The sequence below is a fragment of the Phaenicophaeus curvirostris genome, unplaced genomic scaffold (genome assembly GCF_032191515.1).
Source record: "Phaenicophaeus curvirostris isolate KB17595 unplaced genomic scaffold, BPBGC_Pcur_1.0 scaffold_249, whole genome shotgun sequence".
NCBI classification, from domain to species: domain Eukaryota; kingdom Metazoa; phylum Chordata; class Aves; order Cuculiformes; family Cuculidae; genus Phaenicophaeus; species Phaenicophaeus curvirostris.
In genome coordinates, this window is record NW_027206863.1 from 80,998 (window position 1) to 108,423 (window position 27,426).

General features: G+C 64.8%; 3 protein-coding genes across 4 annotated transcripts; 1 reads left to right on the forward strand and 2 right to left on the reverse strand.

The window, feature by feature from the left end:
• The first annotated feature begins 1,168 nt into the window (after positions 1-1,168).
• LOC138734810 (fermitin family homolog 3-like) lies at positions 1,169-9,555 on the forward strand. The gene is made up of 14 exons (XM_069882626.1): positions 1,169-1,352; positions 2,244-2,477; positions 3,878-4,035; positions 4,249-4,400; positions 4,776-4,878; positions 5,241-5,348; positions 5,577-5,702; positions 5,853-5,896; positions 6,010-6,128; positions 6,674-6,780; positions 7,369-7,572; positions 7,819-7,943; positions 8,509-8,647; positions 8,842-9,555. The coding sequence occupies exons 1-14, from the start codon at positions 1,169-1,171 to the stop codon at positions 8,998-9,000; spliced, it is 1,962 nt and encodes a 653-aa protein (XP_069738727.1). The 3' UTR covers positions 9,001-9,555.
• On the reverse strand, positions 9,398-12,333 carry TRPT1 (tRNA phosphotransferase 1). 2 transcript variants are annotated; one of them, XM_069882616.1, is made up of 7 exons: positions 12,291-12,333; positions 11,996-12,077; positions 11,336-11,493; positions 10,688-10,859; positions 10,411-10,467; positions 9,901-10,011; positions 9,398-9,515 (listed from the first exon to the last, which is right to left on the reverse strand). In XM_069882616.1, the coding sequence occupies exons 1-7, from the start codon at positions 12,330-12,332 to the stop codon at positions 9,415-9,417; spliced, it is 723 nt and encodes a 240-aa protein (XP_069738717.1). In that variant the 5' UTR covers position 12,333; the 3' UTR covers positions 9,398-9,414. The 2 variants fall into 2 exon arrangements, with proteins under 2 accessions (XP_069738717.1, XP_069738718.1); XM_069882617.1 differs by lacking the exon at positions 9,901-10,011.
• Positions 12,334-12,480: 147 nt separating this feature from the next.
• On the reverse strand, positions 12,481-22,338 carry SCYL1 (SCY1 like pseudokinase 1). Its single transcript, XM_069882627.1, has 16 exons — positions 22,158-22,338; positions 21,189-21,323; positions 20,846-20,968; positions 20,536-20,750; positions 20,067-20,157; positions 19,805-19,960; positions 18,826-18,984; positions 18,044-18,151; positions 17,673-17,786; positions 17,061-17,216; positions 15,417-15,605; positions 14,426-14,498; positions 14,047-14,215; positions 13,624-13,701; positions 13,357-13,529; positions 12,481-12,779 (listed from the first exon to the last, which is right to left on the reverse strand). Exons 1-16 carry the CDS (start codon positions 22,284-22,286, stop codon positions 12,481-12,483), a joined length of 2,367 nt encoding a protein of 788 aa, XP_069738728.1. The 5' UTR covers positions 22,287-22,338.
• Positions 22,339-27,426: the final 5,088 nt, after the last annotated feature.

Consider the following 27,426-nt stretch of genomic DNA (forward strand, 5'->3'; position numbering starts at 1 on the left):
CCCTCTCCCTTCCGTCCCACCCCCCCAACTTCCTCTGTGGGGCCTAGAGGGCCCCTTCGCCGTGGGGCAGGGAGGGACCGAGCGGCTTCGCCGTGGGGCAGAGGGGACACAGGTGACTTCGCTGTGGGGCAAAGGGGACTCAGGTGGCTTCGCTGTGGGGCAGAGGGGACTCAGGTGACTTCGCCGTGGGGCAGAGGGGACTCAGGTGGCTTCGCCGTGGGGCAGAGGGGACTTAGGTGGCTTCGCCGTGGGGCAGAGGGGACTCAGGCGGCTTCGCCGTGGGGCAGAGGGGACACAGGTGGCTTCGCCGTGGGGCAGAGGGGACTCAGGTGACTTCGCTGTGGGGCGGAGGGGACACAGGTGGCTTCGCCGTGGGGCAGAGGGGACTCAGGTGACTTCGCTGTGGGGCAGAGGGGACTCAGGTGACTTCGCTGTGGGGCAGAGGGGACACAGGTGGCTTCGCCGTGGGGCGGAGGGGACTCAGGTGACTTCGCTGTGGGGCAGAGGGGACTCAGGTGACTTCGCTGTGGGGCGGAGGGGACTCAGGTGACTTCGCTGTGGGGCGGAGGGGACACAGGTGGCTTCGCCGTGGGGCAGAGGGGACTCAGGTGACTTCGCTGTGGGGCAGAGGGGACTCAGGTGACTTCGCTGTGGGGCGGAGGGGACTCAGGTGACTTCGCTGTGGGGCGGAGGGGACACAGGTGGCTTCGCCGTGGGGCAGAGGGGACTCAGGTGACTTCGCTGTGGGGCGGAGGGGACACAGGTGGCTTCGCCGTGGGGCGGAGGGGACTCAGGTGACTTCGCTGTGGGGCGGAGGGGACACAGGTGGCTTCGCCGTGGGGCAGAGGGGACACAGGTGGCTTCGCCGTGGGGCAGAGGGGACACAGGTGGCTTCGCCGTGGGGCAGAGGGGACTCAGGTGACTTCGCTGTGGGGCGGAGGGGACACAGGTGGCTTCGCCGTGGGGCGGAGGGGACTCAGGTGACTTCGCTGTGGGGCGGAGGGGACACAGGTGGCTTCGCCGTGGGGCAGAGGGGACACAGGTGGCTTCGCCGTGGGGCAGAGGGGACACAGGTGGCTTCGCCGTGGGGCAGAGGGGACTCAGGTGACTTCGCTGTGGGGCGGAGGGGACACAGGTGGCTTCGCCGTGGGGCAGAGGAGCAGCAGCGATGTCGGGGCTGAGGACGGCGAGCGGCGAGGCCATCGACGGCTCCTTCGAGCTGCAGGTGGAGGTGGAGGAGGGTGAGGCCGTGGGGCAGCCGTGCCCCACAGCCGCCCCACGGCCCCTCGCCCTCCGCGTCACCGGGGACCTCAGCGTCGGGGGGCTCATGGTGCTCATCGCCGAGAGCCTCGGTGGGTGCCCGGCCCCACATCACCTCCCAGCCCCCCCCGGGAAGGCCCCACGGCGCTGGGGGGGCAGGATCCGGCCTGCTTGTTATCGGGGGGCACTGGGGCCCCCAGGTTTCCGCCCCCCCCCCCCCCCGATCCCCCCTTCTCCATCCCATTTCCGCCCCATTTCTCCCCTGGCTGGGGCGATAACGGGGGACGGGGGCCCCATAGACCCCCCCGAACCACTATAGCTGTCCGTATAGCCCCCCAAACCCCTATAGCCGCCCGTATAGCCCCCCCCGAACCCCTATGGCCCCCCCAAACCCCTATAGCCGCCCGTATAGCCCGCCCCGAACCCCTATGGCCCCCCCAAACCCCTATAGCTGCCCGTATAGCCCCCCAATCCCCATGTCCCACCTATAGACCCCGTAACACGCCTCTACAGACCCCATAGCCCCCCTATAGACCTTGTAACACCCCTATAACCCCCTCCACCGACACCATAGCCCCCTATAAACCCCATACCACCCCTATGCCTCTCCTTGTAGCCCCCCATAGACCCCACAACTCCCCTATAACCCCCTCTACAGATGCCGTAGCCCCCTATAGACCCCATACCACCCCTATACCTCTCCCTCTAGCTCCTATAGACCCCACAACACCCCTACAAACCCCTCTACAGACACTGTAGCCCCCTACAGACCCCATGCCACCCCTATGACTCCCTCTCTAACCCCTATAGCCCCCCTATAGACCCCGCAACACACCTGTATCTCTCTCTCTAGTCCCCATAGCCACCTATAGACCCCACAACACCCCTATAACCCCCCTATAGACCCCACAACACCCCTATAACCCCTTTTAGAGACACTATAGCCCCCCTATAGCCCCCATACCCCCCCCCCTGCCCCCCAGGGTCCCCCCGGGACTGGTCGGACCACGCGCTCTGGTGGGGTCAGCGGGGCTGCTGGCTGCTGGGCGCCTCGTGCTCGCTGGACGCTCTGGGCGTGGGGGCGGCCGCTCGCTTGGCCTTCGCCCCCCGGCATCGCCCGCTGCTCCTGCGCCTCCCAAACCGGCGGCGCCTCCGCCTGCGCCTCTGCTTCGCCAGGCCCGTCGCCCACGCCGTCGCCCAGGCCTGCGCCCTGCTCGGTGAGGAAGGGGTTAAGGGGGCATGGGGAGGGGCCTGGGGGGCATCAGAGGGGGCTATGGGGGCATTAGAGTGGCCCTGGGGGGCATTAGAGGGGACTATGGGGGCCCTGGGGGGCATTAGAGGGGGCTATGGGGGCATTAGAGTGGCCCTGGGGGGCATTAGAGGGGGCTATGGGGGCATTAGAGGGGTCTTGGGGGGCATTAGAGTGGCCCTGGGGGGCATTAGAGGGGTCTTGGGGGCATTTGAGGGGTCCTGGGGGGCATTAGAGGGGGCTATGGGGGCATTAGAGTGGCCCTGGGGGGTATTAGAGGGGGCTATGGGGGCATTAGAGGGGGATATGGGGGCCCTGGGGGGCATTAGAGGGGTCTTGGGGGCATTTGAGGGGTCCTGGGGGGCATTAGAGGGGGTTATGGGGGCATTAGAGTGGCCCTGGGGGACATTAGAGGGGGCTATGGGGGCATTAGAGTGGCCCTGGGGGACATTAGAGGGGGCTATGGGGGCATTAGAGTGGCCCTGGGGGGCATTAGAGGGGGCTATGGGGGCATTAGAGTGGCCCTGGGGGGCATTAGAGGGGTCTTGGGGGCATTTGAGGGGTCCTGGGGGGCATTAGAGGGGGCTATGGGGGCATTAGAGTGGCCCTGGGGGGTATTAGAGGGGGCTATGGGGGCATTAGAGGGGGATATGGGGGCCCTGGGGGGCATTAGAGGGGTCTTGGGGGCATTTGAGGGGTCCTGGGGGGTATTAGAGGGGGTTATGGGGGCATTAGAGTGGCCCTGGGGGGTATTAGAGGGGGCTATGGGGACATTAGAGTGGCCCTGGGGGGCATTAGAGGGGGCTATGGGGACATTAGAGTGGCCCTGGGGGGCATTAGAGGGGACTATGGGGGCCCTGGGGGGCATTAGAGGGGGCTATGGGGGCATTAGAGTGGCCCTGGGGGGCATTAGAGGGGTCTTGGGGGCATTTGAGGGGTCCTGGGGGGCATTGGAGGGGGCTATGGGGGCATTAGAGTGGCCCTGGGGGGCATTGGAGGGGGCTATGGGGGCATTTGAGGGGGCTATGGGGGCATTAGAGGGGGCTATGGGGGCATTAGAGGGGTCCTGGGGGGCATTGGAGGGGGCTATGGGGGCATTTGAGGGGGCTATGGGGGCATTAGAGGGGGCTATGGGGGCATTAGAGTGGCCCTGGGGGGCATTGGAGGGGGCTATGGGGGCATTAGAGGGGTCCTGGGGGGCATTAGAGGGGGCTATAGAGGGTCTATGGGGGGGCTGATGGGGGTCCCTGTGGGTCTGGGTGGGGATCCCTGTTAATCTGGGGGGTCCCTGTGGGTCTTGGGGGTGGGGGGGGTCCCTGTGGGTCTGGGGGGTCCCTGAGGGTCGGGCCCTCGTGATTTGGGGCGCAGGGCTGGGTGCCCCCGAGGAGCTGTCGCTGCTTCGGCCTCTGGAGGAAGAGGAGGAGGAGGGGGGTGGGCAAATGGGGGACCCCCCCCTCCCCGACATCGACCTCAGCCACCTGCCCCCGCCCCGCGGTGAGACCGGGGGGCAATTTGGGGGGAGGGGGGCAATTAGGGGGGGCAAATGGGGGGGTAAAGGGGGTTTAAGGGGGGGGTAAGGGGGGTAAAGGGGCAAATGGAGAGGTTGGGGGCAAATGGGGGGTGAAGGGGGGGCAAATGGGAGTAATGGAGGGGCAAATGGGGGTAAAGGGGGGCAAAGGGGGAGGTTGGGGGTTAGAGGGGTTGGGGGGCTCCCCCTAACTCGTCCCCCCCCCATCCAGTGGAGGAGTCGCCAGGCCCCCCGGCCCCCCCCCCCGCTGCCCCCCGAGGCCGTCCGGGCCCTGCTGGCCCCACGGGGGGGGCTGCGCCCCACGGCCGCCCCGCGGGCCCCCCACGGCTGCCCCACGGCACGACGCACGCGCCTGCACGCCAGGTACGGGATGGGGGGGGCTGGGGGGCGGCCGTGGGTCACTACGGGTCACTATGGGGCAGCTGTGGGTCACTATTGGTCACTATGGGTCTCTGTGGGGCAGTCATGGGTCACTACTGGTCACTATGGGTCTCTGTGGGTCACTATTGGTCACTATTGGTCACTCTTGGTCTCTGTGGGGCGGCCGTGGGTCACTATTGGTCACTATGGGGCAGCCGTGGGTCACTATTGGTCACTATTGGTCACTCTTGGTCACTGTGGGGTGGCCGTGGGTCACTACGGGTCACTATGGGGCAGCTGTGGGTCACTATTGGTCACTATTGGTCACTCTTGGTCTCTGTGGGGCGGCCGTGGGTCACTGTGGTCACTCCGGGGCAGGTGGCTGGACTCGTCGCGGTCACTGCGGGAACAGGCCGTGGGCCCCGGGGCCGAGCTGCTGCTGCGCTTCAAGTTCCCCCTCGGGCTGGAGCTGGACCCACAGGTGCCCCCCAACTGCCCCCAACTGCCCCCAACTGCCCCCCAGCTGCCCCCAACTGCCCCCAACTGCCCCCCAACTGCCCCCAACTGCCCCCCAATTGCCCCCAACTGCCCCCAACTGCCCCCCAGCTGCCCCCAACTGCCCCCCAACTGCCCCCAACTGCCCCCCAACTGCCCCCAACTGCCCCCAACTGCCCCCCAATTGCCCCAACTGCCCCCAATTGCCCCCAACTGCCCCCCAACTGCCCCCCAGCTGCCCCCAACTGCCCCCAACCACCCCCAAACTGCCCCCCAACCACCCCACAGCTGCCCCTCAGCCCCCCAACTGCCCCAACTGCCCCCCAAGTGCCCCCCTCTGCCCCCCAGCGGGACGCGCGGCGCCTGGCGCTGCTCTACGAGCAGGGGCGCTGGGAGCTGCTCAGCGGGGAGATCGACTGCACCCAGGAGGAGGCTTTGATCTTCGCCGCCCTGCAGGTACCCCGAAACCTGCCCCCGGGACCCCAAAACCTGCCCCGAGACCCCTAAATACCCCCCAAACCCCACCCTGGGACCCCAAAACCCACCCCAGGAGCCCAAAATCCACCAAAAACCCTGCCCAGGGACCTCAAAATGCACCTAAAACGCCACCCAGGGACCCCAAAATCTACCCCAAAACCATTGGGGACCCCAAAACCCACCCTGGGACCCCTAAATACACCCCAGTACCACATCGACGAGGGGGGGATCAGCGAGGAGCCAGCGGGCGGCGAGGACGGGGATGACCTGGACGCCGCCCTCAGCAAACTGGAGATGAAACTGGAGGGGGGGCCTGAGCCCCCCGAGCCACTGGTGAGACTGGGAGGGCACTGGGAGGGAGATGGGGGGGCGCTGAGAGGCACTGGGAGGAACTGGGGTGCACTGGGATGGACTGGGAGGCACTGGGGGGGGGGGGCTCCCTGGGCTATACTGTGTTGTACTGGTCCTTACTGGTGTCCCCAGGAGGAGCCTGAGGCCGAGCTGGAGGAGGAGCTGGAGATCTGCAGGTGCCCCCCGACCCCCCTTTTGCCCCCCGACCCCCCCTTTTTGCCCCCTGACCCCCCCCTTTCTCCCCCCTGACCCCCCCTTTTTGCCCCCCTGACCCCCCCTTTTTTTCCAGGCCCCCCCGCCTGTTCCGGGGGTTCCGCAGGGTCCGGGTGCAGCTCAAGGGGGGGTCACTGTCCTATGGGCGCAGCCCCCCAACTCCGGGGGAGCCCCTGCAGCACCTCAGCCTGCACAGTGAGGGGCCCTAAACCCCCCCCCATGAACCCCAAAAACCCTTCCCGGACCCCCCAAAACACCTCCTGAACCCCCAAACCACCCCCAGCACCCTCCAAAACACCCCCCTGAACCCCAAAACACTCCCCAGATCCCCCAACACTCCCCCCCCGGAACCCCAAAACCCTCCCTGGGCCCCCCAAAACACCCCCTGAACCCCTAAATCACCCCCAGGACCCCCCAAAACAACCTCCAACCCCCCAGAACACCTCCAGGACCCCCCCAAAACACCCCCCAGACCCCCCGGTCACCTCCAGGGTCCCCCAAAACACCTCCAGGACCCCCAGAAACAACCCCCAAACCCCCAGAACACCTCCAGGACCCCCCCAAAACACCCCCAGACCCCCCAGTCACCTCCAGGGTCCCCCAAAACACCTCCAGGACCCCCAGAAACAACCCCCAAACCCCCAGAACACCTCCAGGACCCCCCGAAACACCCCCCCAAGCCCCCAAACCCCTCCGGGGTCCCCCAAAACAGCCCCCGGACCCCCTTTTTTTGCCCCCAGGCTGCACGGTGACCCCCGAGGTGGACGTCGAGGGGCAGAAATTCTGCATCAAACTCTCGGTGGGGGAGTCAGAGGGGACGAGCGAGGTTACCCTGCGCTGCCGGGACGTGAGTTGTGGGGCTGGGGGACCCCCTGGGGCAGGTAATTTGGGGGGGTTGGTTGGGTTTTGGGGGTGGATTTGGGGGTTTTGAGGTGTTTTTTGGTGGATTTGGGGTGTTTTGGGGTGGATTTGGGGTTATCAGGTGGGTTTTTTGGGGGGGGTTGGGTGGATTTGGGAGTTTCGGGATGGTTTTTAGTGTGGATTTGGCGGTTTTGGGGTACGTTTTTGGGTGGATTTGGGGTTATCGGGTGGGTTTGGGGCTGGATTTGGGGAGTTGGGGTGGGTTTTGGGTGGATTTGGGGTGTTTTGGGGTGGATTTGGGGTTATCAGGTGGTTTTGAGGGCCGGTTTGGGTGGATTTGGGAGTTTTGGGATGGTTTTTAGTGTGGATTTGGCGGTTTTTGGGTACGTTTTTGGGTGGATTTGGGGTTATCAGGTGGGTTTGGGAGTTTTGGGATGGTTTTTAGTGTGGATTTGGCGGTTTTGGGGTACGTTTTTGGGTGGATTTGGGGTCATCGGGTGGGTTTGGGGCTGGATTGGGGGGGTTGGGGTGGTTTTCGGGGTGGAATTGGGGCTCCCTGACCGCTGCCCCCCAGGCCCCCCAGTACGCGCGCTGGGTCTCGGGGTGCCGCGCGGCCGCCCAGGGGCTCCCCCTGCGCCCCACGGCGCTGGGGGCCGAGGCGCAGGCCGTGCTGGGGGGCTTGGGGGGCCCGGGGACCCTGCCCCATAGCGGCCGCCCCCCCCCGGACCCCCGCGTCCTCCTGCCCCACCGCTTCCAGCGCAAGATGAAGGCCAAGCAGGTATGGGAACCTCCTGACCCACAGAGACCCCTCTGCCCCATAGAGGAGGCTCCTACCCCATAGAGGAGACCTCTCTGCCCCATAGAGACCCCGCTGCCCCTCAGGAACCCCACAGGGACCCCCCCCGCCCCATAGCGACCCCCAAGTCCAGCCCCTCCCCTCCCCACCTCCCCGGACCGGAAGCCCCGCCCCGCCCGGAAGCCCCCCGACCGGAAGTCCCGCCCCGACCGGAAGTCCCGCCCACAGGTGGCGGCGCGGGTGCTGTCGCTGCTGCCGCCGGTGGCCGCGCTCCCCCCGGGCCGCGCTCGGCTCCGCTTCCTCCGGGCCTGGAGCGCCCTGCCCGGCTTCGGCCTCGCCTACTTCCTCGTGCGGTACTGGAGGCGCCGGGCGGGGGACTGGGAGGGACTGGGACGGCGGCAGGAGGGACTGGGAGGGACTGGCGGGGACTGGCCGTGACTGGGAAGGACTGGGAGTGATTGGTAGGGTACTGGGAAGGACTGGGAGGGGAGTCGGAGCGACTGGGAGGGACTGGCGGGGACGGGGAAGGGACTGGCCGTGACTGGGAAGGACTGGAGGGGACTGGGAAGGGACTGAGAGGGACTGGGAGGGACTGGGAGCGATTGGTAGGGTACTGGGAAGGACTGGGAGGGGAGTTGGAGCGACTGGGAGGGACTGGCGGTGACTAGGAAGGACTGGGATGGGACTGGGAAGGACTGGGATGGGACTGGAGGTGACTGGGATGAGCCAGGTGTCACTGGGAGTGAACTGAGCAGCACTGGGATGAACTGGGAGTGAGCTGAGTAGCACTGGGTGACACTGGGATGAAGCGGGTGTAACTGGGAATGAACTGAGCAGCACTGGGATGAACTGGGCGCTCCCAGGAGTGAACTGGGAGCAGGCTGGCCTGTACTGGTCCATACTGGGGTTACTGGTCAGGTTCCGGGGCGCGCGGCGCGATGAGGTTCTGGCCGTGGGGCCCTCGCGGCTGCTGCGAATGGAGCTCGGCGGCTCCGTCACCCGCACCTGGAGCCTCCGCGCCCTGCGCCAGTGGGACATCAACTGGGAGAGCCAGCAGGTACTGGGAGCACTGGGAGGGACTGGGAAGGGGTAAGGGGGGACTGGGAGGGACTGGGAAGGGATAAGGGAGGACTGGGAGGGACTGGGAAGGGATAAGGGAGGACTAGGCAGGGCTGGGATGGGATAACAGGTTACTGGGCTGGTCTGTGGTGTGACTGGGGTTACTGGTGCGACTGGTGTTCCCGGGCGCAGGTGACGCTGCAGCTGGAGGGGCAGGTGGCTCTGGGGCTGCGGCCGCTCTCGGCCTCGTGCCGCACGTTGCACGAGTTCCTGGGGGGCTTCATCTGCCTGGGGGGGGGCGGCGACCCCCGCCTGCTGCGGCGCCTGCTGGGGGACCCCGCCCCGCGCTGAGCCCTCGTGCGAGGGGGTCCTCGTGCAAGGGACCCTCGTGCGAGGGGTCCTCGTGCGAAGCACCACATGAAACCAGCTTCTCCCCTCCATTTTGAACGCCCCGTCCCCCCATTCCCCCCCCAAACTCGTGTGAAATGCTTGTGTGAGGGAACGTCCTCAATCACGATCCTTGTGCAACACGATCCTCGTGCAAAGCCCCCCCCGTGTCAGCACCAACCTCAGACTGTGCCCCCTCACCGCTTCACCCCCATCCCCACCATGAGACACGAGGGGTTCTCGTGCCACAAAACCCTTGTGCAAGGGGGTCCTTGTGCCACAGAATCCTTGTGCAAGAGGTTCCTTGTGCAAGGAGCCCCCCCCGCCTCATTCCCCTTCCCCCCCCATCATTGCACGACGCTCACGGCAGCGAACGCTTTATTGGGGCTGGGGGGTTCTCTCGTGCGAGGGCTTCGCACGGTGCTTGTGCGAGGGCTGCCCCCCCCCCTCCTCGGGCCCCTCCAGGGGCAGCTCACAGCCTGGGGCGGGGGGGCAATAAACCACGTGTTACCATGGCAATGCAGGGAGCTCCTTATTTTTTTGGGGGGACCCCCGTGTGTGTCCCCCCAACCCCCATGTTGCCCTCCCCGATCCCTCTGTGCCCCCCAGAAAGCTCCAGGTCCCCCCCAAAACCATGTGCCCCCCCTCCATGTTCCTCCCCCCCAATCCCTGTGCCCCCCCCAATCCCCCTGTACCCCAAAAATCCTGCCCCCCAGCCCCTCTGTGCCCCCCACAACCCCCCTGCCCCCTCTCACCCCCCCCAAATCTTTCATCCCCCCCAAAAAACGTGGCTCCCCCCCAACCCCTGTGACCCCCAGCCCCCCCCCCCCGGGCCCCCCCAAACCCCGGGGCCCCCCCCCTCACGGTGCGGCCGCAGCTGCAGGACCCGCAGGAAGAACCGGGGGGGGATGGAGGCGTCGGAGTCTCCGGGGCTCAGGATCACCCCGTTAGCCGAGAGGAAAAAGGGGATCCCGGCTGGGGGGGGGGGGGGGGTGTAGAGCCCGTCACCCCAAACCCCGCCCCACCCCGAACCCCAAAATCCCAGCTCCAACCCCCCTTGAATCCCAGCCTCCCCGCAAACCCTGGCAACCTGAACCCCCAAATCACCCCCCAAACCCCAGGGACCCTAAAAAAAACCCCCCAAACTTCAAAATCCTCCCTCTGAGCCCCCCCAGAATAAAACCCCCGGACCCCCAAACTCCCCCCATGAGCCCTGGGAACCCCCAACCCCCTCCTGAACGACCCACCCGGAGCCCTGGGAACCCCCCAAAACTCCTCTGCTGTGTCCCCGTCCCCCCAACTCTGGGACCCCTCCCCTTTGCCCCCCCCCCAAACCACCGGGACACCCCAAAATCCCGGTGCCGCCCCCCTCACCTGCGATCGCTGCGGGGCCATCGATGAAGATGGCGACCTCAGAGTCGGGGCGCATCCCTGAAGGGGAATTCGGGGTTCAGGGGGGTTTGGGGGGCTTGGAGAGCTCAGGTTTTGGGGGGCTTTGTAGGGTTTTGCGAGGTTTTTAGGGGGGTGTTGAGTTTCAGAGATTTGGGGGGGGCAGATTTTGGGGTTCAGGGTGCTCCCCGGGGCCTTTGGGGCAGTTTCTGAGGGGCTCGAGGGGGTTTTGGGGTTCGGGGGCTGTTTTTGGGGTGCTCACCGCTGCGCACGCCGGGGTCCCCGGGCAGCCCCCCCGCCAGGTGGATGTGGTTGCGCCCCATGGCCTTGAGCCCCCCGGCACGGATCAGCGGCCACCGGCTGCGCCGCGTCCCGTGAACGAGAGTGGGGGGCAGCGCGGGGGGGGGCAGCGCCCGCAGCTCCAGCAGCGGCACCTGCGCCCCCCAAACGCACCCCAAAATCAGACCCTGCCCCCCGAAACCCCCGAAATCAGCACCTGCCCCCCACCAATGCACCTAAAATCAGTCCCTGTGCCCTGAAACCCCTGAAATCAGCGCCTGCCCCCCCCAATGCACCTAAAATCAGTCCCTGCACCCCAAAACTTCTTAAGACTCAACTCAGTCCCCCAAATTCCCCCTCTGGACCCCCCCCAGTGCCCCCATATCCCTCTGTCTCCCCTAAATGTTGCCTACAAGCCCCCCAACTGCCCCCTGGGGTCCCCCCCAAGACCCCCCGTCCCCCAGGACCCCCATTGCCCCTGGGGTCCCCCCTGTCCCCCAGGACCCCCATTGCCCCCTGGGGTCCCCCCCAAGACCCCCCGTCCCCCAGGACCCCCATTGCCCCCTGGGGTCCCTCCTGTCCCCCAGGACCCCCATTGCCCCCTGGGGTCCCCCCGAGCCCCCCCCCTCACCGGCAGCGAGTGCCCCTGGTTGGCGCGGATGCGCAGGGGGTCGGGGCGCAGCGTGAATCGCCCCTTGGGGTCCCCCGAGACCACGCGCCGCACGTCGTCCTCCGAGACCCCCGCGAAGGCCGGGAGCCCCAGCAGAGCCCCCACCTCGGCGAAGCCGTCTGCGCCCCCAAACCGGGGGGGGACGACGGGGGCGTTTGAGGGGGACGGAGGGGAGTTTGGGGGGGAATGGGGGTCCCGGGGGGGGGACACACAGGAGAGCATTTAGGGGGCTGGGGGCAGTTGGGGGGGGGAGGGGGCAATTGGGGGTCTCGAGGAGGTTCCCGGGGGGCAGTTGAGGGGCTGGAGACGCCCGCAGGGGCATTTAGGGGGGAATAAGAGGCCTGGAGGAGGTCACAGGGGGCATTTGGGGAGACTTGAGGGGTCCAGGGGCCACTTAGGGGGGGACCGAGCAGCAGTTGAAGGGGAAAGGGGGTGTCCAGGGCATTTGCAGGGGCAGGAGGGCATTTAGGGACCTGGGAGGGGTGGTCCCAGGGGGTAGTTGGTGGGTTCTGGGGGTTCCCAGGGAGGCAGTTGTGGGTCTGGGGGGGCAGTTATGGGTCTGGGGGTCCCCAGGGGGGGCAGTTGTGGCCCTGGGGGCTCCCGGGGGGTCGCCCCACGCACCAGGCCCGAGGCTCAGCCCCACGGCGGCCGCCCCGTGGCGCAGGACGTAGCTCAGCCTCTTCGAGAGCCGCACCGAGGGGTCCTGAGGGGGAGGCGGGGGGCGGGCACTGGGCCCCCCCACTTTTACCCCCCCCTTATCTTCCCCGAGCCCCCCTTCTACCCCCCTTCCTCCCCCTTTTTACCCCCTCCTGCCCCACCCCTCCCCATTCCCCCCTCCAAACGTGCTCACCCTTTTACCCCCCCCCTTTTTTACCCCCTCCCCCCTTTTTTTTACCCCCCCACCCCCCTTTTTTACCCCCTCCCGGCGCCGCCCCCGCCCGCCGCCCCCTCCGCTCATGGCGGCGGCGTCACGTGACACGCGCCCCGCTCGGTCACGTGACGGCACCTCCCGCGCGCGCGCGCCCCCTCGCCACGTGACCGCTCTGCGCGCCTAAAGCCCCGCCCCCTCTTCTTCACGCGACCGAAAGCTCTTCCCGCCACACCCTTCACGTGACCAACCCCCCCTTCCCGCCACACCCATCACGTGACCGCACGCCCGCGCCGGCCACCCCGCTCCCATCACGTGACCGAACACCCTTTCCCGCCGCCCCGTCACGTGACCGCGCCGCCCAAATCGTCACGTGACCAGGCCGGAGTGTCACGTGACCCCGTTCTTTATTGCCCCCCTCGCCCCCCTCCCCCTCAGTCCCGTTTCCGCGCCCCCAGCTTGGAGGGCCCCGTCTTGGGGGGCCGCGAGGAGCCCCCCGACGCTTCGGCTCCAGGCGCCGCGAGGCCGGGAGAGGCCCTGGCGGGGGAGAGGAAGGGGGTCACGGGGACAGAAACGGGGTCTGTGGGGGAGAAACGGGGTCGAGGGGGTAGAAACGGGTCTGGGGATGTAGAAACGGGGTCTGAGAGGCAGAAACAGGGTCGAGGGGGCAGAAATGGGGTCTGAGGGGGTAGAAATGGGGTCTGGGGGGCAGAAACGGGGCTGAGGGGGGCAGAAACGGGGTCGAGGGGGGCAGAAATGGGGTCTGGGGGGGTAGAAATGGGGTCTGGGGGCAGAAACGGGGTCTGGGGATGTAGAAACGGGGTCGAGGGGGGCAGAAATGGGGTCTGGGGGGTAGAAATGGGGTCTGGGGGGCAGAAACGGGGTCTGGGATGTAGAAACGGGGTCTGGGGGGCAGAAACGGGGTCGAGGGGTCAGAAATGGGGTCTGGGGGGTAGAAATGGGGTCAGGGGGGGCAGAAACAGGAATGGGGGGGTCAGGGGGGCAGAATCAGGGCCGGGGGGGGCAGAAATGGGGGGAATGGGGGAAACAGAAACGTTGGGGGGGCAGAGTCCAGGGAGGGGGTTCAGGGTAGGGGGGTGCAGGGGTCCCTCACCTGCCGGGGGGGGCAGGGCCTCCCAGGCATCGTCGCTGCCCCACTCCCCCCCCACCCCCCAGTCCCCCTCGTCGGGTTGGGGGGCCGAGGGGGGGTCCGGCGCGGGGGGGTGCTGGGGGGGCCCCTTCGTCCTCCTGGCTGCCTGGGGGGGGGCTCCGGGGGGGCTCCACGTCCTAGGGGGGGGGTGTAATGGTATAAAATGTGCTCCACACCCCCCACCCCCCAAAATATACCCCACCCCCCCCCTCAAAGTGTCACCCTCCTCACCTCGAGGCTCCCCCAGTCGTCCCAGCCGTCGAGGTCCTGGGTGGGGGGGTCCTGGGGGGGGGCTCTGGAGGGGGGTCTCTGGGGGGGATAAACACACACAGAGGCACAAAGTGGGGGGGTCCTGGGGCGGGTTCAGGGGTTGGGGGGGTGCTGAGGGGGCTTTAAGGGGTTTAGGGGGGGTTGGAAGGGTTGGGAGGGGGAGACTGGGGGTCCTCGGGGATCTGGGGGTCCCCGCGGGGGGAATCAGGGGTGGGGGGGGCAGTGGGGGGGTCTTGGGGGGTTTAGGGGTCCTGGGGGGGGGGTCTCAGGGAGTTTTGGGGGGGGCACTGGGGGTCTCAGGGCTTTGAGGATCCCTGGAGGGGGGGTGTCAGAGATCTTTTTGGGGGGCACTGGGGGTCCCAAGGGGGTTCGGGGGGGTCTCACCTTTCGGGGGGGTCTCCGGGGTGCCTGCTCGGGGCGCTGGGGGGCCCGGGGGGGGTCCCGTCGCCCCCCATGAGCCGCGCGGTGATGGCGCTGACGCCGGTGACGGCCCAGGACACGGCAGCCCCCAAGGCGCCCCCCCCGGGAGCCCCCCCGGCACCTTGGGGGGGGGCTGCAGGGGCGAGGGGGGGGGTCAGGGGCACCCCCAAAACCACAGTGACCCCCCCCCGCCTCGCCCCCACATTTCCCCCCCAGATTCTTGCCCCCCCCCCCCCCTTTTTGCTCCCTCTCACCCCCCCATTGCCCCCCCACCCAATTCTTGCCCCCCCCCCACATCCCTTGCCCCCCATTTCTGCCCCCCCCCCCTTTTTGTCCCCCTCACCCCCCTCCGGGGCCCCCCCGGACTCGGCCGCCTCCTCGAGTTGATCCAGGAAACTGCGGATGGTGCGAAAAGCCTGGGGGGGGGGGGGGCACACAGAGTGAGAGACCCCCCCGAGACCCTCCCCAACCTCAGACCCACCCCCCCAGCACCCTTGGACCCCCCCAGAATCCCCCCCTAATGCGCTAGGATGCACCCCCCCCCCAACACCCCCTGTACCCAAGAGGTCTCCCTTATGCTGGGACCCCTCCCCCCATTATCCTGAGACCCCTCAGAGCCCCCTCCTCACCCTGAGACCCCCAGCCCCAGCCCCCCCAACCCTGGGACCCCCCCCCATTACCCTGAGCCCCCCCCCCTAGAGCCCCCTCCTCACCCTGAGACCCTCATCCCCAGCCTTGGGACCCCCCCCTCATTATCCTGAGCCCCCCCATCAGAGCCCCCTCCTCACCCTGAGACCCTCATCCCCAGCCCCCCCAACCCTGGGACGCCCCCCCATTACCCCGAGCCCCCCCTCAGAGCCCCCTCCTCACCCTGGGACCTCCCCCCCATTACCCTGAGCCCCCCCCCTAGAGCCCCCTCCTCACCCTGAGACCCCCCCCAGCACCCAAACTCCCCTCCTCCCTCTATTGGGACCCTCTCCGTGTCCCCCAAACCCTGCTGGGCCCCCCCAAAACCCTGCTGGGTCCCTCCAAATGCTGCTGGGCCCCCCCAAACCCTGCTGGGACCCCCCAAAACCCTGCTGGGCCCCCCAAAACCCTGCTGGGACCCCCCAAAACCCTGCTGGGCCCCCCCAAACCCTGCTGGGACCCCCCAAAACCCTGCTGGGCCCCCCAAAACCCTGCTGGGACCCCCCAAAACCCTGCTGGGCCCCCCAAAACCCTGCTGGGACCCCCCAAAACCCTGCTGGAGCCCCCAAAACCCTGCTGCCCCCCCCTAAAACCCTGCTGGGCCCCCCAAAACCCTGCTGGGCCCCCCAAAACCCCGAGCCCCCCACCTGGTTGCGGACGCCGGGGTCGGGGTCGGCGGTGAGCGTGCACAGCGGGGGCAGCGCCCGCAGCGCCAAATCCTGCGCCGAGAAGCAGCCGCGGGCGGCCGCGAAGGCGGCGACGGCCGCAGCTCGAGCCGGGGGAAAGGGGTCCCGGGTCCCCCGAGACAGCGCCCCCGGCAGCGCCCGCACCCGAGCCTGCGCCCCGAAACACCGTGTGAACCCCCAAACCGCAGCAGGGACCCCAAACTGCAGCCTGAACCCCCAAACTGCAGCCTGAACCCCGAAACTGCAGCACCCTGAACCCCCAAACCGGAGCAGGGACCCCAAACTGCAGCCTGAACCCCCAAACTGCAGCCTGAACCCCCAAACCGGAACGTGAACCCCGAAACTGCAGCACCCTGAACCCCCAAACCGGAGCAGGGACCCCGAAACTGCAGCCTGAACCCCCAAACCGGAGCGTGAACCCCGAAACTGCAGCCTGAACCCCCAAACTGCAGCCTGAACCCCGAAACTGCAGCACCCTGAACCCCCAAACCGGAGCAGGGACCCCGAAACTGCAGCCTGAACCCCCAAACCGGAGCGTGAACCCCGAAACTGCAGCCTGAACCCCCAAACCGGAGCGTGAACCCCGAAACTGCAGCACCCTGAACCCCCAAACCGGAGCAGGGACCCCAAACTGCAGCCTGAACCCCCAAACTGCAGCACCCTGAACCCCCAAACTGCAGCCTGAACCCCCAAACCGGAGCTTGAACCCCAAAACTGCAGCACCCTGAACCCCCAAACCGGAGCGTGAACCCCGAAACTGCAGCACCCTGAACCCCAAAACTGCAGCCTGAACCCCCAAACCGGAACAGGAACCCCCAAACCGGAGCATTGGGGTGTAGGGGGTGGGTTTTGGGGTGCAGTTTTTGGGTCCGAGAGGGTGTTCAGGCTGCAGTTTTGGGTCTAGGAGGAGTCTCAGGGTGTGTTTTTGGGGTGTGGGGTTTTGGGGTGCAGTTTTTGGGTTCCAGGGGGGTTGTTTGGGGAGCAGTTTTCAGGGCTTGGGGTTTCAGGGTGCAGTTTTTGGGTCCAGGGGGTGTCTCGGGGTGCATTTTCGGGGTGTGGGGTTCCGGGGTGCAGTTTTTGGGGTCCGGGGGGGTTGTTTGGGGCGCGTTTTCGGGGTGTGGGGTTCCGGGGTGCAGGTTTTGGGGCCCAGGGGGGTTGTTTGGGGTGCAGTTTTCGGGGTGTGGGGTTTCGGGGTGCAGGTTTTGGGGTCCAGGGGGGTTGTTTGGGGTGCAGTTTTCAGGGTGTGGGGTTTCGGGGTGCAGGTTTTGCCCTCCAGGGGGGTTGTTCAGGGTGCGTTTTTGGGGTGCGGGGTTCCGGGGTGCAGTTTTTGGGGTCTGGGGGGGTTGTTTGGGGCACGTTTTCGGGGTGCGGGGTTCCGGGGTGCAGTTTTTGGGGTCCGGGGGGGTTGTTCGGGGCGCATTTTCGGGGTGCGGGGTTCCGGGGTGCAGTTTTTGGGGTCTGGGGGGGTTGTTCGGGGCGCGTTTTCGGGGTGCGGGGTGTGTTTGGGGTGCGTTTTCGGGGTGCGGGGTTCCAGGGTGCAGTTTTTGGGGTCTGGGGGGGTTGTTCGGGGCGCGTTTTCGGGGTGCGGGGTTTCGGGGGGCTCACCGCGGGCGGCAGGAGGGGGGCCAGGCGCCCCAGGGCCAGCGTCGCGTTGCACCGCAGGGGCCCGAGCGCGTCCCCCCCCTGCACCCGCAGCAGGAGCCGCAGCAGCTCCCCCCCCCGCGTCGCCTCCCGCAGCTTCGGCGCCAGCAGAACCATCGACTGGGGGCGGAGACGGGGAATGAGGGGGGCCCGGGGGGCCCCAAAACCCCCCAAACCCCCTTCCTTCCCCCCAAAACCCTCTTATCCCCCCACAAAACCCCCTTATCCCCCCCAAAACCCCCTTATCCCCCCCCAAACCCCCTCATCTCCCCCCCAAATCCCCTTCTACCCCCCCACACGCACCCCTTGAGCCCCCCCAAACGCATTTTTGAGCCCCCCAACACCCCCTGAGCACCCCCAAACCCCCCGGCCCCCCCAAACCCCTGGTTTCCACTGCCCTCCCCCCCCCCATTTCAGGCAGCCCCCCCAATTCTGCCTCCCACCCCGCCCCGTTTCAGCCCCCCCCCCAGCTCTCCCAGTTCTGCACCCCCCAAGCCCTTTTGGGGTCCTCCCTCCCCTTCCTTTTGGGGTTCCCCTCCCCGTTTTGGGGTGCTGCCCCCCCCCCCCCACACACACCTTGACCGTCTGCTCCCGGACGGCGGGGTTGGCGTCGAGGAACCCGTGGGCGACGTGGGGGAAAATCTGCGAGTCCACGACGTCCGGGGGGAGCAGCTCCACGTAGAGCTCCAGCTGGGGCACCCCAAAAGTGCCTGCACCCCAAAACCGCACACAACACCCCAACACCGGCCCCAAAACCATCCAAACCGCCCCAAAAAGACATAAAAACACCCCAAAACCCCCCCAACCAGCCCTGAAACCACCCAAACCACCCCCGAAAAATATAAAAACACCCCAAGACCCCCCCAAACCAGCCCTGAAACCACCCCCAAAAGGCATAGAAACACCCCAAAACCCCCCAAGCCCCCCCAAAACCCCCAGCCCCTCACCTGCTGCAGCAGCCGCACGCGCAGCGCCCGGTCGGGGGACGAGAAGAGCCGCACGAGCACCGGGAGGATCCGGGCTTGGAATTCGGGGGGCGGCAGCTCCGACGCCACCTTGGGGGGGGGGGGCAGGGGGGGAAATTGGGGGGCACGGAGGAGGCTGGTGAATGGGGGGGAAACAAATCGGGGGGGACGGGAGAGGTTTGGGGGGTATAGGGGGGGCTGAGGGGGTAGTTGGGGGGTACGGGGGGGCTCCCCACCCTGAGCAGGGGGGGCACAGGGGGCAGGGGGGGGTCCCCATCTTGAGCAGGGGGGGCACAGGGGGGTCCCCACTTTGAGCAGGGGATTTTGGGGGGGCACAGGGGGGCTGAAAGGGCAGTTGGGGGGTACAGGAGGCTCCCCAACTAGAGCGGGGGGGAGGTCAGGGGGAGTTTGGGGGGCACAGAGGGGTCCCCACCTGGAGCAGGGGGGGATTCGGGGGATCCCCACCTGCAGCAGGGGGTGGCTCAGGGGGGCTTGGGAGGTCCCCACCTGCAGCAGGGGGGGCACAGAGGGTGTCTGTGGGGTCCCCATCTGGAGCAGGGGGGGTTCGGGGGGTCCCCACCTGGAGCAGGGAGGGCACAGAGGGTGTTTGGGGGCTCCCCATCTGGAGCAGGGGGGGTTCAGGGGGTCCCCATCTGGAGCAGGGAGGGCAGGGGGGGTTCGGGGGGTCCCCACCTGCAGCAGGAGGGACATGGGGAGTTGGGGGGCACGGGGTTGGGGGTGCATAGGGGGGTTTTGGGGGGCACCTGCAGCATGGGGGGCAGGGCGCTGGGGTCGGCGCCGCCGAAGCGAAGGGCGTCGAGGAGCCGCGGGAGCAGCTTGTGGCGTCGGAAAAGCGGCGGCAGCGCCGGCAGCAGCTCCGGCAGCTCCGACAGGAACCCCCGGCGCTCGGCGGCCTCCAGGACCTGAAATCAGAACAGGGAACGGGGATGGGAAAAATGGAAAACGGGAATAAAATGGGAACAGAAATAGAACTGGGATAGGAATGAGAACAGAGATGGGAATGGGGATGGAAATGGGATAGGATGGAATGGGAATGGGAACAGGGAACGGGATGGGAACGAGGATGAGATGGGAATAGGATGCAAACAAGGATGGGAATGAAGAACAGGAATGGGACTGAGATAGAAATGGGATGGAAAAATGGAGAACGGGATGGGAATGGGAACAAGAATTGAAAGAGCAATGAAAAATAAGAGTAAAATGGGAACAGGGGTAGGGATGGAACAGTGATGGGAAAGGGAACTGGGAATGGGATGGAAAAATGAAAAGTGGGAATGGGGAATGGGATGGGAACAGGGATGGAAACGGGGACAGGGGTGAGAAGAATGGAGAACTGGAACGAAACGGAAACAGAACTAGAACTGGGATGGGAATGAGAAAAGAGATGGGAACGGGGATGGAAATGGGAATGGGATGGGATGGTGAACGGGATGGGAACAGGATAGAAACAAGGACAAGATGGGAATAGGATGCAAACAGGGATGGGAATGAAGAACAGGAATGGGACTGAGATAGAAGTGGGATGGAAAAATGGAGAGGGGGAATGGGATGGGAACAGGGATGGGATGGGAACTACAACGGAGAACGGGAATGAAACGGGAACAGGGATAGACAGCGATATGATAGAACAAGATAGAATGGTGATGGGAACGAGAACAGGGATGTGGGGACAGGGATGGGATGAGGGAACAGGGATGGGGGGCAGGGGGGGGGGTCCCGCACCTGGAGGCGCTCGAGGAGCAGCGCGACGCGCACCAGGTCGCAGTCGAGGAAGCGTCCCGGGAGCTGCAGCTGCTGCAGCAGCTGATCCGGCGCCGGCCGCAGCCGCGGCTCCGCAGCCACCAGCCCGCAGAACTCGGGGAGCAGCGTCTGCGGCAGCTGGGACGGGGGACAGGGAGATCTGGGGGTCAGGCAGGGAGATTTGGGGGTCCAGAGGGGCCTACGGGGGGTTGGTTCTGGGGGGCTCCGGAGGGGGGTCCCTGACCTTGTCGAGGTTCCTCAGCGCCGCGGGTCGGGCCAGGGGCCCGTTGAAAATCTCCCAGATGAGGCAGCCAAGGCGCCACATGTCCCCTGCCCTGCGAAAAGGGGGGGGGACTGGCACCCCAAAACACCCCCGGGACCCCCCAACCCCACAGGGATCCCTCCCAACACCCCCAAGAGCTCCAAGGACCCCCCAGACCACCCCAGAGCCTCCCCCAGAGCTCCAAGGACTCTGCAAACCACCCCAGAGTCCCCCCCCGAGCTCCAGGGACCCCCCAAACCACCCCAGAGCCCCCCACCCAGAGCTCCAAGGACCCCGCAAACACCTCAGAGCCCCCCCAAACCACCCCAGAGCCCCCCCTGAGTTCAAGGGACCCCCCAACACCCCCAGGGACCCCCCTAGAGCCCCCATGCCCCCCACCCTGCAGAAATGGGGGAGGCAATGACCCCATGTCCCCGATCCCCGCACTCACCAGGGCTCCCCTCGCCCTCGGGAGGGGTCGCTGAGCTCGGGGGGGTCCTGGGGGCGCGGGGAAGTGCCAGGGGGCAGCGAGGGGGGCTCCTCGTTGGCTGCCCCCACCCTTTCTAGCCCCCCCAGCTTCCAGTCCCCCCCCGGGTCCACGAAGATGGCGCCGGCGCTGAGAGTGCGATGCGCGAGCCCCGAGTCGCCCAGGAACGACAGCGCCGTCTGCAGCAGGGGGGGGACATGGGAATTGGGGGGGGGGGGCTCCCCTCAAAGCCAAGGACCCCTCCAGACCCCTGGGAGCGCCCCCCCCACCTCACCAGCAGCCGGTGCAGCCCCCAGGCCACCTCCTGGTGCCCCCCCGGGGCCTGGGGGGGGCGCAGCCGCAGGTGCTGCCGCAGCGGCGTCACCGGCTCCGTCACCACCAGCAGCGTCTGCTCCGTCTGCGGGGGGGGAAACGGGGGTTACGGGGCGCCCCCCCCACCCCCAAATCACCCCCCAGACCCCCCCACCCCCCTCAGACCCCCCTAGATCCCCCCAAACCCCACAAATTACCCCCCACCCCCCTCTAACCCACCGACCCCCCCCCAATCCTGACCCCCAGAGCCCCTCGTGCCCGGCACCCCCATGTCCCCAGTCCCTCCCAGTCCCTCCCAGTGCCACCTCGAGGCTGTCCAGGTAGCCGAGCAGGGCCGGGTGCCGCAGGGTCCGCAGCCGCCTCAGCGCCGCGCGAGCCAGAGCGGCCGCCCCCGCGTCCCCCAGGCTGTGGGTGAAGACGGAGACGGGGGCCCCGTCCGCCTGGGGGGACAGAGGACGGGACACGGGTGAGGGGGGGCGCTGGGGGACATGGGGGGGCGGTGGGGGACACAGGAGAGGAGACAGAGGGACGTTGAGGGGGGCTGAGGGGCCTATGGGGACACAGGGGGCACTGGGGGCCTCGTGGAGTGGGACACGGGTACATGGGGGGACACTGAGGGGACACTGGGGGGCTGAGGGGGACACTGGGGGCCTCATGGAGTGGGACACAGGGGTACATGAGGGAACGTTGGGGGGCTGAGGGGGACACTGGGGGTCTGACAGGGACACTGGAGGACATGGGGGGACACTGGGGGGCTGAGGGGGACACTGGGGGCACTGGGGGCCTCATGGAGTGGGACACAGGGGTACATAAGGGGACATTGGGGGGCTAAGGGGGACACTGGTGGGACATGGGGGGACACTGGGGGATTGAGGGGGACACTGGGGGCCTCATGGAGTGGGACATAGGGGGACACTGGGGGGACCTGGGGGGACATTGGAGGGCTGAGTGGGACACTGGGGGGACATGGGGGACACTGGGGGGACACTGGGGGACATGGGGGGACATTGGGGGGCTGAGGGGGACACTGGGGGGAACATGGAGGGGACACTTTGGAGCTGAGGGGCCTATGGGGACAGGGAGAGGACACGGGGGGGACACAGGTGGACATGGAGGTCCCTGGGGGACACAGAGGGGACACTGGGGATGCAGGGGGGCACCGGGAGGGGGGCTGAGGGGCCTGCGGGGACCCTGGGGGCACCGGGAGGGGGTCTGAGGGGCCTGTGGGGACACGGGGAGCCCCGGAGAAGACGCGGACGCAGCCCCCCCCGCACCTTGCGGCGCCCCCGCTGCAGCCGCCAGAGCGGGTCGGGGTCCGGGTCCGGGTCGGGGTCCGGGGGCGGCTCGGGGGGCCCCAGCTCGAACGGGAAATCGCGGGCGGGATCGCGGGAGAAAAACCACATCGTGAAACCGGGGGGGACGGGGAACGCAGGGCGACTTCCGGTGCCGGACCGGAAGGGGCGGGGCCTGAGGGGGGCCGGGAAGATAAATAGGCGGGCTGAGAGGAAGGGGCGTGGCTTCATAGTATTGGTTTTAAGAAGGGGCGTGGCTTCGGGAGGGGGCGTGGCCACCGCGAATGAGCTGCTTCCGTGGGCGGGGCCTTAACGGGAGATGTGGCGGGAAGGGGCGGGGCCTGTGGGGAGGTGGGATGGGAAGGGGCGGGGCTTACACTAAGAGGGCGTGGTCTTCTTAAAGGGGGCGTGGCCTACGCGGGAGTCGTGGCGGGAAGGCGCATGTCATCGAGAGCGGCGCGACCTTTAAGGGGCGTGGCCTCCGCAGGGGGCTCGAGGGGGCGTGACCACCTGTAGTGACGTCACATGGAACCACGTGACTCCCCCAAATGAACGAGGCAGGACTCGAACCCGGGTCTGAGCAGGTTTATTGTCACGATATGGGGGGGGGGGTTGGTGTCCAGAGCGACGCGGGGGTCTCCGTCGTGATAGGAGGGTCTTTGTCGCGATATGAGGGTGTCCAGAGCCACGCAGGCTCCCCTCATGACACGGGGTCCTGTCGTGATATGGGGTCTCCGTCACGATACGGGGTCACCCCTGTCCCCTGGGGGTGGGGGCTGTGACTGGGGGGTCCCCATCGCGATAGGCATCAGGACCCCTCAAAATTGGGCTCAGAGATTGGGGGTTTGGGTCAGGACCCCTCAAAATTGGGTTAGAAAGGGGAGTTTTGGGTCTGGACCCCTCAGAAATGGGGGGTTTGGGTCTGGACCCTTCAGAAACGGGAGTTCTGGGCCAGGAAGCCTCAAAATCAGGCTTAAAAACGGGATTTTTGGGCCTGGACCCTTCAGAAATGGGGAGTTTTGGATCTGGACCCCTCAGAAATGGGAGTTGGGGGTCAAGAACCCTCAGAAACAGGAGTTTTGGGTCAGGATCCCTCAGAAATGAGGGTTTTGGGTCAGGACGCATCAAAATCAGGCTTCAAAGGGGGAGTTTTGGGTCTGGACCATTCAGAAATGGGGGATTTGGGTCAGGAACCCTCAAAATGAGGCTTAAAAAGGGGAGGTTTGGGTCTGGATCCCTCAGAAATGGGAGTTTGGGGTCAGGATCCCTCAAAATCAGGCTTAAAAAGGGGAGTTTTGGGTCAGGAACCCTCAGAAATAGGAGTTTGGGGTCAGGAACCCGCAAATTCAGGCTTAAAAAGGGGAGTTTTGGGTCCTGATCCCTCAGAAATGGGAGTTTGGGGTCAGGATCCCTTAGAAATGAGGGTTTCGGGTCAGGACCCCTCAAAATCAGGCTTGAAAGGGGGAGTTTTGGGTCTGGACCCCTCAGAAATGGGGGATTTGGCTCAGGAACCCTCAGAAATGGGAGTTTTGGGTCAGGAACCCTCAAAATCAAGCTTAAAAAGGGGAGTTTTGGGTCTGGATACCTCAGAAATGGGAGTTTGGGGGCAGGATCCCTCAGAAATGGGGGGTTTGGGTCAGGACCCCTCAAAATCAGGCTTAAGAAGGGGAGTTTTGGATCTGGACCCCTCAGAAATGGGGGATTTGGGCCAGGAACCCTGAAAATCAGGCTTAAAAATGGGAGTTTTGGGTCAGGAACCCTCAGAAATGGGGGGTTTGGGTCAGGAGCCCTCAAAACTGGGTTCAGAAACGGGGATTCTGGGTCTCGAATGCTTGAAATGGGGCTCAGAGATGGGGGTTCAGGCCCGTCCCCCCCAAGCGGAGGCAGCATTAGGCGCCACGGGGGGTCGAACCCCGCTCCAGGGTCTCCCCGGAGGTGCCTCCACCAGCGCCTTTTGCTTTTTTTTTTGGGGGGGGGGGGGTGTTAAATTTGGGCCGTTTTGGGTGCAGAGGCGAAAAAGCAAAACCTGCGACAACGAGGGGGGTTCTCGCAGGAAAAGAAAAAACCTCCCCAAAACGGCGAGCGGGGACCCTCCCTCCCCCCACCCCGCGGGTTTTGGGGGGAATCGGGGGGGGGGGTTTGGGGGCGGGGAGGAGCTGGGGCCACCTCCCACCCCCCCAAAGCACCAAAAAGGGGCTTGAAGCCCCCAACCTGCCTGAAACGGCCCCAAAAAAGCGACTTGTAGCTTCTGGGGGTTTGGATCAGGTGCAAAATGGGCTCAGAAATGGGGGGTTTGGATCAGGCAGGTGTCCCCATCACCAATCGGGTTCAAAACATGGGGTTTTGGGTCAGGGCCCCTCGTAAATGCGGCTCAGGATTCAGCGTTTTGGGTCAAAGGGTTTTGGGTCGGGACCCACAGTTCCTCCCTCCACTTGCTCACCTTTCCTGCTCTGATTTTGAGGGGGATTTCTTGTTTTTAGCCATTTTTGTACCTACGTGTCCGGTTTGGGGTGAATCGAGGCTGTTTTGGGCACTGTCGAATGCGTGGGGGAGGGAGAGAGAAACAACAAAACAACAACAACAGAAAAAAAAAAACCCTCAAAACGGCTCAGCTTTTCCCTACCCAAAAATCCTGCGGCTGCTCCTCACAACTCCTACCGGTTTGGGGAAAAAAACTGGGGAAAACGGTTAAAAAGGCCTCCCCCCCCTCCCCAGCACATGCCGAAACACTGAGTAAGCGGGATTTTAGGGGGAAAAGCCACGTTTTCCGCTGAAGCTCCCAGGGTTTGGGGCAGTTTGGGCCTTTTCGGGGTCCGTTTCCGATTTCTGCGGGGGGGGGGAAGCGGAATTGGGGGGAAAAGCAGCAAAACCCACCCCCTCGCGCCCAAATTGGGCCGATTTCCCGATTTTGGGGGTGCAAGCAGTAGAAATGCCCGTTTTTGCTCATCCCTACGCGGCATAAAACCTGTTTCTGGGCGTTTTCGGCTTCGCAGGCGCCGGTCGGGGGGTCTGGAACAAAGACCCGGAGACCCTCCCCCCCACACACCACCCGTCAGCGCCGTTTTAGGGGGAAAGCGCCCCAAAACGCCCCGATTTCCCTCGTTTCGGCGCTGGGAGGGGACGGGGAGGCGGGTCTGGGGGTGCAGGCGCCACGCGCGACCCTCGGAAACGGCCGGAATCGCCCCAAATCCGCAGAACCCCCCGGAACAGCCGGAATCGCCCCAAAACTGCCACCCCGCCGGACCCCCCGAAGCAGCCGGAATCGCCCCAAATCCGCAGAAACCCCCCCAAAACGGCCAGAACTGCCCCAAATCCGCAGCCTCCCCGGAACGGTCCGAATCGCCCCAAATCCACAGCCACCCTAAACCAGCCGAATTCACCCCAAATCCACAGCGCCCCTAGAAAAAAATGAAATCGCCCCAAATCCACAGCCACCCTAAACCAGCCGAATTCACCCCAAATCCAAAACCACCCCCTAAAACAGCCGGAATCGCCCCAAAACCGCAGCCCCTCGCGGTCCCGATCCGTGCGGATTTGGGAAAAGGGGGGGAGGTGGGGGAGCACGAAGCGATTTTTGGGGGGGGGGGGGGTTGCCTGGATTCCCTTTCGCTGGCTCCTACCCTTCCGGCTGCGCTGGATTTTTTGGGGGGGGCTTAATGCCCTCCTTTAACCATTCTGGGGCTGCTTATGGAGAAAACCTAGAGACAGAGGTTACTGCCCCCCAACCCGCCCCCCCTGCTCCCCCCAACCCCACACCCCGTTTCGGGGCCAAAAAACACCTTTTCCTCCCCGCTGCCTCTGCCAGGGCCGGGATCGCCCCCAAACTCCCGCTGTCCCCCCTCCCGGCACCCCCAAAAATCCCAAATTGAAGCAAAAATCCTTACTTCCAGTGGCTCCTCCTACCTCAACCTGGCCTCAGGGAAGGCTCCTGCGCGTTTTTGGGGGCAAATACGCCTTTTTCGGGCAAACCCCGAGCCCTGCCGTCGTTTTTTACCTTTCCTGGCTTTTTTTTCTGTCTCATTTTCTCTGCGTTTTCCTGCTTTTCTGAGGGGGCAAAAACACTCGAGACCCCCCTCCCACCCTCCCGTTTTCCTCCTCCTCTCGGACCCCCCTCCCCACGGCACCGTTTTGGGGTGAGAAGCGGGGATTTCAGAGCACTCACTGCGGCGCAGCCGGAGCCAGGCGCGAGGGGTGGGGGGTTAGCCCCAATTCTGAGGGGTTTAGAAGCAAAACGGGGTTGGGGTCGCGACACGCCCGAGCGCAGCCCCCCCGGCCCCTTCCTCCTCCTCCATTTTCGCTTTTTCCTTCGCTCCTTTCGCCCATTTTCCTCGCTTTTCGCCTCTTCCCTCGCGGCGGCTCCGGCCTCGCTCAGTGACGCTTGGCCTCAAGTTTCTACTTTCTTTCTTCTATTTTTTCTATTTTCATTTAATTTTTCTTTCTTCTACTTTTTCTATTTTCATCATTTTTCTTCTATTGTTTATATTTTCCTTTTCTCCTCTTCTACTTTTAATGCTTTTGTTCTAATTTTTCCTTGTATCTATTTTCTTTTTTTCTATTTTCTTCTATAGTCCTTTTTGGGTTTTTTTCCTACTTCCTGTACGTCCATATTTTTTATATTTTTTTTCTTTTTTCTATTTTCTTCCTTTTTCTTTTTTTCTATTTTCTTTTTCTATTTTTTCTATTTTCTTTCTGTATTTTTTCTATTTTCTTTTCTCTATTTTCTTTATTTTCTTTTCTCTATTTTCTTTATTTTCTTTTTTCTATTTTCTTTATTTTCTTTTTTCTATTTTCTTTATTTTCTTTTTTCTATTTTCTTTTTCTATTTTGCTTTTTCCATTTTCTTTTTTCTATTATCTTTCTGCATTTTCTATTTTCTTTTTTTCTATTTTCTTTTTTTCTATTTTCCTTCTTTTTTTCTATCTTCCTCTCTTTCGTTCTCTTTTCTGTCCTATTTTCTCTCTTCTCTCGCCGCTGCGTGATCCCCTCCTCCTGTCCCTCTTCTCTTTCCTCTTCCTGGCCGATGCCTTTGCCCAAAATGTCCATTTTTCCCCTCAAACCCGCCGCCTTCCGCCCCAAACCCCGACGAGCAAATTCCATTATTCGAAGAATTATAAAAGCCGCTCCGAGAGCTCCGTTCTGTAAAAATAAAGCGGCTTTAACGCCTTTTTGAGGGGGTGAAAAACGCTGCTTTTAGAGCTTTTTTATCGCTCTGGCCCCTCCCAGCATCCAGATTTGAGGAGAAACCCCCAGT

What these genes read in the sequence shown, in the direction of transcription:
- LOC138734810 (XM_069882626.1), top strand. Translation starts at nt 1,169, where the DNA reads ATGTCGGGGCTGAGGACGGCGAGCGGCGAGGCCATCGACGGCTCCTTC. An exon ending in GGCTGGAGCTGGACCCACAG is followed by an intron (nt 4,879 to 5,240) that starts GTGCCCCCCAAC and finishes TCTGCCCCCCAG; the next exon opens with CGGGACGCGCGGCGCCTGGC. An exon ending in CTCGCCTACTTCCTCGTGCG is followed by an intron (nt 7,944 to 8,508) that starts GTACTGGAGGCG and finishes GTTACTGGTCAG; the next exon opens with GTTCCGGGGCGCGCGGCGCG.
- TRPT1 (XM_069882616.1), bottom strand. Translation starts at nt 12,332, where the DNA reads ATGAGCGGAGGGGGCGGCGGGCGGGGGCGGCGCCGGGAGGGG. An exon ending in GGGGCTGAGCCTCGGGCCTG is followed by an intron (nt 11,494 to 11,995) that starts GTGCGTGGGGCG and finishes TTGGGGGCGCAG; the next exon opens with ACGGCTTCGCCGAGGTGGGG. An exon ending in ACCAGGGGCACTCGCTGCCG is followed by an intron (nt 10,860 to 11,335) that starts GTGAGGGGGGGG and finishes TGGGGGGCGCAG; the next exon opens with GTGCCGCTGCTGGAGCTGCG.
- SCYL1 (XM_069882627.1), bottom strand. Translation starts at nt 22,286, where the DNA reads ATGTGGTTTTTCTCCCGCGATCCCGCCCGCGATTTCCCGTTCGAGCTG. An exon ending in TCCGGGAGCAGACGGTCAAG is followed by an intron (nt 17,217 to 17,672) that starts GTGTGTGTGGGG and finishes CTCCGCCCCCAG; the next exon opens with TCGATGGTTCTGCTGGCGCC. An exon ending in ACGACTGGGGGAGCCTCGAG is followed by an intron (nt 13,530 to 13,623) that starts GTGAGGAGGGTG and finishes CCCCCCCCCTAG; the next exon opens with GACGTGGAGCCCCCCCGGAG.